This window comes from Dromiciops gliroides, chromosome 5 (assembly GCF_019393635.1).
Source record: "Dromiciops gliroides isolate mDroGli1 chromosome 5, mDroGli1.pri, whole genome shotgun sequence".
In the NCBI taxonomy this organism is placed as follows: domain Eukaryota; kingdom Metazoa; phylum Chordata; class Mammalia; order Microbiotheria; family Microbiotheriidae; genus Dromiciops; species Dromiciops gliroides.
Window position 1 is genome coordinate 101,413,196 of NC_057865.1, and position 11,565 is coordinate 101,424,760.

The 11,565-nt window shown below is 36.6% G+C and overlaps 1 protein-coding gene across 1 annotated transcript; it reads left to right on the forward strand.

Annotated features, from left to right (window-relative positions):
* Positions 1-379: 379 nt before the first annotated feature.
* Positions 380-7,832, forward strand: LOC122728755 (olfactory receptor-like protein OLF3). Its single transcript, XM_043967537.1, has 2 exons — positions 380-1,301; positions 7,789-7,832. The coding sequence occupies exons 1-2, from the start codon at positions 380-382 to the stop codon at positions 7,830-7,832; spliced, it is 966 nt and encodes a 321-aa protein (XP_043823472.1).
* Positions 7,833-11,565: the final 3,733 nt, after the last annotated feature.

Sequence of the window (11,565 nt, forward strand, 5' to 3'; positions counted from 1 at the left end):
TTATAACTTCTAATAAATTAGACCTTCTCATGTCACTGATTTCATCTGTGACAAAGCCTTCCAAATGTTTTCAGACAAGTGCAATATTAGCGCACTGATATTTTCTTAATTTTTTCTTTAAATAGTCACATAAATGTCAAGGTTTTCCTAATAAAATAGCATGCTTTTAAGAACCAGAGAGATAAGTATACTTAGCAGCCACTTTCACCACTCAAGACTAACAACTTTCCCTTCAAAACCCAGGTCAAGAATTTCAAGTTAGTGCCCAGAATAGAGCGCTTTTCAATTTGGTAGACTTAAACAGAAACCCCCAAATTCTCTCCTGAGTAGCTTTTTGCTGTTGCTTCTCTTCCTCTGGCAGCCTGGCCTTCCCTATTCCATGGGAGGTGATAACATGACCTGGGTCAATGAGTTCATCTTATTGGGACTCTCCACTGACCAGCAGACTCAAATTGGGCTCTTTGTCCTGTTTGGGGCCACCTATTTGCTGACCTTGTTGGGCAATGGAATGATCATCCTTCTGATATGGCTGGATACTCGACTGCACTCTCCGATGTACTTCTTCCTCTGCAACCTCTCAGTTGTTGACATCTGCTACACAACCAGTGGGGTCCCACAGATGCTAGCACACTTTCTCATGGAGAAAAAGACCATCTCCTATACCCAGTGTGCAACTCAGCTCTTCTTCTCTTTGGCATTAGGTGGAATTGAGTTTCTATTGTTGGCAGCAATGGCTTATGATCGCTATGTGGCAGTCTGTGAGCCCTTGCAATATGTCATGGTCATGGACCGAAGAATGTATGTGAGCCTAGCCATAGTCTCCTGGTTTGTTGGTCTGGCCAATTCAGCAGTGGAGACAGCAGTCACAATGAGACTCCCCACATGTGGACAGAATGTCTTGAACCATGTGGCCTGTGAGACCCTGGCACTGGTGAGGCTAGCTTGTGTAGATATCACTTTTAATCAGATTATTATTTTAGTCTCTAGTATCATAGTGCTACTGGTGCCCTGCTGCCTGGTTTCCCTCTCCTATGCCCATATTGTAGCAGCTATCCTACGTATACGTTCTACCCAAGGACGACGCAAAGCCTTTGGAACATGTACCTCCCACCTCACTGTGGTTTCCATGTCTTATGGCATGGCCCTGTTCACCTATATGCAGCCCCGTGCAAGTGCCTCAGCTGATCAGGACAAAATGGTTGTGCTATTCTATGCTGTGGTAACCCCCATGCTCAATCCCCTGATTTATAGCCTCAGAAACAAGGATATGAAAGCTGCTCTGAAAAAAATGATAGGAAAGAGCTCCACCTGAGGAAGAGAGAAAGATTATTCCTATACAAAGGAGGGATGAATTCCCCATGAATAATAGGTTATGGACTCAAGGTGACCTGTGGAAGGGTGGGAAGGTCCTGGGAACCTGCTCAGTGGGTACTTAGAGGGAAGGTGGCAATAATGACCTTAGACACTTTGCTAAGTGTCCAGGAACCATGACAATGAGCCCACCTTGCTTTGGGGGAATGATCTACCTATGTGACCTTGAACAAGTTGAATAACCTCCCTATGTTTCAAACCCTTCATCTCTAAAATGAGGAAGCTGGACCAAATAATTTCTGAGGTCTTTTTAAGCTCTACATCTATGCTCCTATGTTCTGTGATATCAAGCTGTTTTCATATGAGTGACAATACATTTATTTACATATATTATAACTTTTCTGTGCCCACATCATAGCAGTTATCCTTCACAACCATTTCACTCAGAAGTGATACAATGCCTTGAGACTCTGACCTCCCACCTCACAGTGGTCTCCATGTCCTATGGAATGTCTCTTTTCACTTATAGGCAGCCCTATGCAAGTGGCATATCATTATAATGTATGTGTGTATATGTATTATATGTAGATGTATGTAGAAATATATACAAATTGGGGCAGCTAGATGGCACAGCAGATAGAGCACTGGCCCTGGAGTCAGGAGTACCTGAGTTCAAATCTGGCCTCAGACACTTAACACTTACTAGCTGTGTGACCCTGGGCAAGTCACTTAACCCCAATTGCCTCACTTAAAAAAAAATATTTACAGAGAATATATACAAATATACATACATATATGTATATATACAAAAAAATTTCTTTTGATCCTTATAAATTAGATAAAGCAGGGCATTATTATCCCCAGTTTTTAGATAAGAAAATAAGTTCAAAAAGATCAGGTGGCCTTTCCAAGGTCGTACAAATCAAAGGGGACCAAGCCAAGCCATGAATCAAGTCCTATATTCTTTCCACAATACCATACTGCCTCTTCAATAAATCAGCAACCATAATTATCTTTAGACCCCACCCTCAAGTATTAGAATCCATTGATGAACAGACATCAAGAGATGAAGTTTTAATAAAAATAGAATTTACAGACAAATTCTTAGGGTATGTCAAAAGTAATGGTCAAACACAACATATGAATAGGTGAAATAAATGGACACACAAAGTCATGAGTTTAAATTCTCTCCCTGATCCCAGAGCTAATCCAGGACAAGAAGAGCCCATCCATCTAAGATAAAACTTCAAACCATGATACCTATATTTGATGATCTTCTCCTAGGAAGAGAGGACAATAGAGTTATTGCTATTGGTGTCAATGTGAAACATATGCATGCCAGTGTTGTGCTCCATCCCCATGGTCTTGTACCATGGCTATGATGACCTGAGGCCGTCTATATACGGCTGGAGATGATTTTAAAGCCTAGTCTTTACTGCCTTTGGCTTTATCCACAAGACCTTCACCATACAGTCCAAACTGTTTGAATAGACAAAGCCCCTTCTGAAAGAATTCCATGTTTATTTCCTAAAATTGTACTGCTCTCCTGATCCAGTTTTCAGTTCTCCTAGGTTCTTATCTTGTCTGAGGTGTTTTAAAAATTCTAGCTCTGCATATTGAATGTTACAAGACACTATGTACTTTCACATACATTTTGCCATTAATCTACACAACACTTGGAGGTAACTGAGAAAACTGAGATTTAGAGAATTATGTGTATTGCTCAAAATCACATAGCTACTATGTGATGAATCAATACTTCAACCCTCTAATTCCAAGTCCAAATAAAACTTAGCACTGCTTTACATACGGCACCTCATTTGATATTTACAACAATCCTGTGAATTAGGTGGCTAGTTATCCCCACTTGACAAATGAGGAAATTGAGGCTAAGAAAAGTGAAGTTATATACTAACTACAGTATTTTATATGTGAGTCACAATTTAAACCTCCTTCTTCCTGATTCTCTCCATTAGGACCACTAGCTAACTACATATGCTATGTGTATATCTTGCAGGGACTTGGAAAGCAGAAACAAAGGAAAAATAATGGCAGAGAGAATAAGAGAAATTAGATCTAGAAATATTTCTAAGATCATCTCAAGAGAGAGAGAAGAGAGGGGCAGCTAGGTGGCGCAGTGGATAGAGCACCGGCCCTGGAGTCAGAGGACCTGAGTTCAAATCCGGCCTCAGACACTTAACACTTACTAGCTGTGTGACCCTGGGCAAGTCACTTAACCCCAATTGCCTCACTAAAAACAAAAACAAAAAAGAGAGAGAGAAGAGAATACTTGAAGGAGCAGATCAGCTCTCTGAGGTTCCTTTGAACATTTTTCATAATCCTCAGGACCCAAGTAGTAGTATTCCCATGCTTATAGAAGGGTCACAAAAAGATTTTTTCACCCCCAAAATATCCCCCTCCATATGACCTGAAATTTCACCATTGAAATATTCCATTTGGTTAATGAGCTTTTATTTAAAATCCAGATAACTCCTGGGAAGTTTGGAGCAGGGCTGTTTTTAACTTTCATTAATTCATACATTTATAAATGTGTTTCATTGGATAACCCTTCCTCAGTACTTCTAAAATAACCCCTGGGGCAGCTAGATGGCACAGTGGATAGAGCACCAGCCCTGGAGTCAGGAGTACCTGAGTTCAAATCTGGCCTCAGACACTTAACACTTACTAGCTGTGTGACCTTAGGCAAGTCACTTAACCCCAACTGCCTCATTAAAACAAAAACAAAAACAAAACAAAAAACAATAAAATAAAATAACCCCTAACATCTGAGGAATCAGATGTTTTGGGTACTAGCCAGAGGGAAGAACAATGTGAGAAAGCTTGAAAAAGAGAGATTTTGGAGAGTTGCATATCAGGAAAAGACAGACTTGGGGACTATAGGCATAGTGTGGGTGTTGGAGCAGAGAGAAGGATTGAATGTGGGCACTGATTTCTGGAGTACAGATGAGGAAAAAAAGAGGCTTGGGGATATAAGAAACGTACAAAAAAGGTGGCACTAAGTCAATTTTTCTCTAGTTGGAAATCGTTACCATGACCAATCCAGTACCCTAAACTTTTGCCAGAGACAATACTTAGATTGTCAATTAACCAAGCAATCATAGCTATATGAAGAAATGCCCAAATCTCTAGAAGAAACAACGAAACAACTCTGAGGTTCCACCTCATACCCATCAAATTAGCAAAGATAATACAAGAGAAAAAATGATCATGTTTGAGGAGCTGTGAAATCAAGCAAACTGGTAGATTTTTAGAGGAACTAGGAACTTGTCAAACTACTCTGGAGAAAACAGTTTGGAAATATATACCAAAGGTCATTAAACTATGTATACCTTTTATACAGCTATACATTCTCCTATGCCTATACCACCAAAGAGATCAAAAAAAGAGAGGGAAAAACTCATATATAATATATATACATATATACACACATGTGTGTATGCTTGTACATATGTGGCACATATAATATACAATTTTGTGTATGTGCGTATATATATACAATATAATATGCATATAGTGTGTATATATGCATCCAGCTCTTTTGCTGTAGCAAATGACTGAAATCAAAAGCAGTATCCATCAATTGAGCAATGGCTGAACAAAACATATGTTACATGATTAGGAAAGGAATATTATTTCACTATAAGATATAATGAAACAGATTTAGAGAAACATTGAAATCTTTGATGAATTGTTGCACACCATAAATATATATGCATATATATATAATATAAACAAAGCTATTGAGAAATAACTTTACCAACTGAAGAACTCCAATCAATGTAATAACTAAACACAATTCAGAGAACTGATAATAAAGCATGCCACATCTGAACAGGGATTATAGACACAAAATACACAAATGAAATGGCAGTTTTGTGGCTTTGTTTTGATTGAACTATCTATCTGCTACAAGGTTCTTGTTGTTTTTTTAATTTGGGGAGCTAGCATAATGTCCCCCATCCCAAAAAAGAAAGGAACAAAAAGAGGGTCTTAAAATATGCAGAAGGAAGTTCAGAAACACAAACAGGACAGCTATTAAAGCACCATGATAAATTCATTTGATATACAGAATACATACATACGTATACATACAATGTTTGTGTTTTTCTATGAACTGTGCATTTTTAGAATCCTGACATATATACAAAGATATTCATCTCTTCATATATGTGGTGTATTTAAGTTCTGTGTAATAGGGAATCACAGTTTACATATAATCACTTTTATGTTCTACTTTGTCATGCAAAATTTCTTTTTTGCATTCATTAAATTCAGAATAAAAAATGAGGTTTTTTTTTAAAATTTGGATCCAGAGAAAACAAACTCAGTGTTCCATCTAAAGCATCTGATTACTCTGAGAACCTGATGAGGCTGAGCAAGGGAAGGAGACTTATTTTTAATACAGTCGGTTCATTTAGATCCAGATGGAGTTTCTGTGCTACTGGCATTAATATTTTAAAGATTATGGAAAATGAGCAAGGGAACACAAAATTGGTCCCTTATTTTAAAAAGAGAGAGAGAAAGAATAAATCTGCAAAGTCATAGGCCAGTGAACTTGACTTGGATTCCTCAAAAAATTCTTTTTTATTTTTTGTGCTCTGAAACATTTATTAGGATTTCACAAAAACAAGAGTGAACATAAATCCAGTGCAAATGTATGTAAATCATGTCTACACAACTCTTCTAAGAAAGAGGGGCCTATGCAAGACAATGTGTCTACACAACTATTCAAGAAGGGAAATGGTCTAAAACCAGGCCTATCAACATTGAACTTTCTCAAAGTCACACACAGGAGGAAACAGAATTCTCTTTATACAGTATATATAATTCCAAGGGAAGCTAGGTGGTGCAATAGATAAAGCACTGGCCCTGGATTCAGGAGGATCTGAGTTCAAATCCGACATCAGACACTTGACACTAGCTGTGTGACCCTAAGTGAGTCACTTAACCATCATTGCCCCTGCAAAACAACAAAAATAAACAAAAAACAAACAAAAACAGAGTTATATGTAATTCTTAATAGATTATTAAACAGATGATTAGTGAACAACCTTGAAAGGAAATTGGCAGTTATAATAAGATACATAGTACTTAGAGCTAAAGGAATCTCAATGATCATCTGGTTCAGAGGTTGTCAAACATGCCACCCTATGTTGCCTACAACACTCCTGAGTGCCACCCAAATAGATAAAAATTTAATGGGAGATGTTTAACAAAACAAATTAAAATAATATAAAACATAGATAATATTAATACATGATTTGAAAGGAGTTTTATGTCAATTTTGGTGGTCCGCATTTCTATTTTGAGCTTGACTCCATTGATCTAATCAGACGAAGAGCCAGCATAACTATAACAATAAACCTTTCCAAACTAAGCTATTTCCCTTGTTTTGACTGATTTACCAGACTGGTAGATGATAGTAATGCTATGGAATTATGATCTACCTAGATACTAGCAAGGAATGCGATAGAATATTTTTACTATGCTTAGGGAGAACATAGAAAAATTTGGACTAGACAATAGCACAGTTAGATGTATTCAAAATGGTTGAATAGCCACATGATAATTCAATGTAATGTGACCAGAGATGTCTACTAGAGCACTCCATGAGTCAACACTTGGCCCTATTTGTCTAATATTTTTATCAATGATAGCATGCTCAGAAAATCTTCAGATGATACAGTGTTGGGAGAGATAGATAACAGGATGGATAAGGGAGTTGATTAGTAAGTCAAGTTACTAAGTGAACTTTCATTAAACACTTATTATGTGCTAGTAACCTATTAAGTTCTGGGGATACAAATAAAGTAAAAAAACATAGATCCTTCTCCCAATAAGTTCACATTCTAATAATTTCTAACATGACCAATAAACTATATAATACAACATCTATACATATATCCTCAAAAAAACCTCAATTAAGCCAACCATTCCCTCTAGCTATCATCTTATTTCTCTTCTCTCTTTTGTGGCTAAACTGCTTGAGAAAACCATCTATAATGGGTGCCTCCATTTCTTTCTTCTCACTCCTCTTCTTAGCTCTCTACTTTCTGGCTTGTAGGCTCATCATTCAAACAAAAACTATTCTCTCCAAGTTACTAATGATCTCTTAATTGCCAAATCTACTGGCCCTTTTCTCAACCCTCATCCTTTTTTACTTCTCTCTAGTATTTGACCACTGTCAATCAGTCTTTTCTCCTTGATATTCTGTTCTTTCTAGGTTTTCCTGACACTACTCTTCTCCTGGTTCTCCTACTATCTGATCCTTGCTTAGTCTCTTTGCTGATCTTCATCCAGGCCATTCCCACTAGCTAAAAGTGTCCCACAGGACTCTGCCCTCCACACTTTCTTCTCATATCTCTATATTATTTCACTAGATAATCTCATTAGCTTTCATGGTTTCAAATATCATCCTTTTGCTGGTGATAATAATATCTTCTTTTCCAACCTTAGCTTCTTTCCTGACAACCAAAATCTCATCTCCAATTATCTACTGAGCACCTCTAACTGGATGTCATATAGACATCTTCAACTCAACATGTTCAAAACTCAACTTATGATTTTTCCTGCTAAATCTTCCCCTCTTCCTAACTTCTCTATTATTGTTGGGACTACCACTTTTCTTTCAGCCACCCAGGCATGTAACTTAGTTGTCATACTCAATTCTTCAATCTTTCTTTGACTCTTCCTTATCCAGTCTATTGCTAAGGACTGCAAATTTTACTATTGTCACACCTTTCTCATATGCTTCTTTCTTTGCTTTGAGATTGCCACCACCACTGGGCATCCCTTCATCAAGTCATTCTTGAACTATAGCAATAAGCCTGATAGTTGGGCTTCTTGCTACAACTCTGTTCCCACTGCAGTCCATCATCCACTCATCTGTCAAAGTTATCTTCCTGAAACTCAGGTATGACCATTTCATCCATTACCCAACTCAGTAAACTCTAATGGCTCCCTATCTCCTCCAGGATCAAATATAATCCTCTGTTTGGCATTCAAAGACCTTAAACCTGTCTTCCACATTACATACACTTTGCAAATTTCTTATGCCTCATACCTCACAGCCAATACTTAGCAGTACTTTCCAATTTAAGGGGAAAGGGGAGGGGAAATCTTACCCAACTGGAATATCAGAAGATGGATGTTCAGTTTTCCTCTTAGTGGTCAGCCAAACTGTGTATTTTAAAATTCTAAATGTGGGTTCTAATCTGTCCCCCCAGTTTTGGGGGGAAACTGACTAAAATCACTGATTAATGAGTTTAGGTTGTTTTTAAGGGTTTATTGAAAGATAGTAAAAGAAAGAGAAAAGATTGAGAACAGATTTCCTATAACCTGGCAATCCTAACCTTCCTAAGCTCCCATTTCTGAAGTCCTCTGCCACCACACCGATCTCTCGCACCAAAAGAGCAAGAACTCTCTCTCCAGCTCCTGCTTCCTTCTTCATGTTCCCCTCCCAGAAATGAGAGGTTCTTCAAGCTGATTGGCTAGTGTCATTCAAATTCATTGGTTCACTGGACCCAAAGGTGGTCTTGATGTAAAGTTCAAAGTTTTTAAGCTTCTGAGAACAATAACTTCTTAAGTACCCTTAAGTACCAGCCAAATGTATTTACAATCTAGTAAGCAGTCAACAGTCAGTCGCCTTATCCGATTCAATCAGTTTAAACCAGTCTCCAGGTGGGCCCCTGAGTATCTGCTAAATCTCATCTATCACATTCCATTATCTTGACACAATTGCCATAACAATGGATCTTTGACTACAATCATTCAAACTGATTTCTTTTAGCTAAAAATAAATAAATATTCATTACTCAGAAAGAGAGCTTGTAAAAAGTTTTCCTTCTACCTTCTACCATGTATGTTTGTGAACAAGGATTTATTCTTTATTCTTATTTCAATTCAAAATAAAAGGAGTAAAGTCAAGGCAGAACCAGACTTAAAATTGTGTTTGTCTGGTACTAAGCCAAATATTACAAAACTTTGTACAAAATAAAAAACAACATCCAAAATTAAGTTTATATATTATATTACATATATATTATAATTATGCTAAATATCTTCCAAGTTGTCATTTATTTTAAAATGTTATTTCTATTCAACAAAGTTTTAAACATTTTAATCTGAAGTCTTGTAAATCATGCAAGCATATGAAAATCTTCCTGAATTATTTCTTTTGATTCTTACATAAAATATTTAACTGTTTTATAATGAGAGTTTTATAAGTTTACATTTACTATTCATAACTAAAGGTAGAAATAAATTGTATATTTTAATATAATTTAATTTTGAGCCTTTGAGGACTAGCATCATCATTTTGGTTATTATAAGTAGTAATAATATTAAATTATCTTGAAGATTCATCATTTAATAATTTTTTGGTTGTTGTTAAAAAAAATATTGAGAAACAAAATAGTTGGGAACAACTGGTCCAGTAAAAGAACCCTGATTTCAACCCAGAGAACCTGAATTCATATCACAACTCTGTAACTCATTACCTCTGTGTCTTTGGAGTAATTTCACTTCTCTAGGTTTCATTTTCCTCCCATGTAAAATAAAGTGATGAGACTAGCAAATGGCTTCTAAGGTCCTTTCATTCTAAATAAAAGAAGATTCCATGAATTTCCTCCCTCCCAATTAAAAAAAATTTTTTCCTTGAGAATTACTTACAATGGCCTCTCCAAATGTTTGGCATTGCCTCTAGCAACCTGTGCTTCTGACAGCCTATCTTCCATACTTAATGCTCTAACCAAGATTTCCTCACAATTGATTTTGTTGTTGTTGTTTTTGTGGGGCAATGGGGGTTAAGTGACTTGCCCAGGGTCACACAGCTAGTGTCAAGTGTCTGAGGCCAGATTTGAACTCAGGTCCTCCTGAATCCAGGGTCAGTGCTTTATCCACTGTGACACCTAGCTGCCCCCCCTCACATTGATTTTTATAAATAATAAACATTTTTATTTATACTTTTGAGTTCCAATTTTTATTTTTTCCTTCTGTCCCTCCCCTTACCTCTCCCTGAGGCAGTAAGCAGATATGGGTTATACATGTGGAATACTCTGATTGTTGTCCTGTTATCTTTCACTTTGTCACCGTGTTATCCTCTTCTAGATGAAGAAAAATATCATGCTTCTTTCTTGTGAATAAAAGAAAAATTAAATAAAGTGAAAAATAGCATGCTTCAGTCTGCGTTCAGTCAATATCAGTTCTTTCTTTGGAGGTGGATAGTATGTTTCATCATTAGTCCCTTGTGATTGCCTTGGATCATTGTATTGTTGAGAATAGTTGTTATTCACATTTCTTTATCAAACAATATTGCTGTCTCTGTGCACAATGTTCTCTTGGTTTTACTTCACTATACATTAGTTCATACAAGTCTTTCCAGGCCTTCCTGAAATCACCCTGCTTGTCATTTCTTATAGCAAAATAATATTCCATCAGCATCATATACCACAGCTTGTTTAGCCATTCCCCAATTAATGGGCATTCCTTTGATTTCCAATTCTTAGCCACCACAAAAAGTTGCTATAAATATTTTTGTAGAAATAGGTCTTTTTCTCTTTTGGGGGATGTCTTTGGGATATAAACCAAGTAGTGGTATTGCTGGATCAAAGAATATGCACAATTCTATAGCCCTTTGGGCACAGTTCCAAATGGTTGGATCTTTTCACAACTCCACCAATAGTAGATTACTATTGGTCCCCAGCTTTCCAACATCCAATATTTTCCTTTTTTGTTGTACTTCCCACTCTTATAGGTGTAAGGTGATACCACAGAGTTGTAATTTGCATTTATCTTATCACTAGAGCATTTTTTCATATGATTATAGATAGCTTTCATTTCTTTGCCTGAAAACTGCCTGTTCATATCCTTTGACCATTTATCAATTGGGGAATGACTTGTATTTTTGTAAAGTTGACTCACTTCTCCAAATAACTGAGAAATGAAGCCTTTATCAGAAATATTTGTTTGAAAGGTTCTTTCCAGTTTTCTGCTTCCCCTATAATCTTGGTAACATTAGTTTTGTTTCTGCAAAACCTATTTAATTTTATATAATCAAAATGATCACAAAAATTATATCTTAGCTGAAACAAAAGGCTTTAAGATAACATTTAAAGTTTTTACAATAAAAGATAATGTATTTTCATCATATGGACATTATCATAGAAAAAGAACCAGTGACATTCCCAAACATTTAGTTTTTGGAATGATAAACCAGAGGTCTTCTGAGGGTAT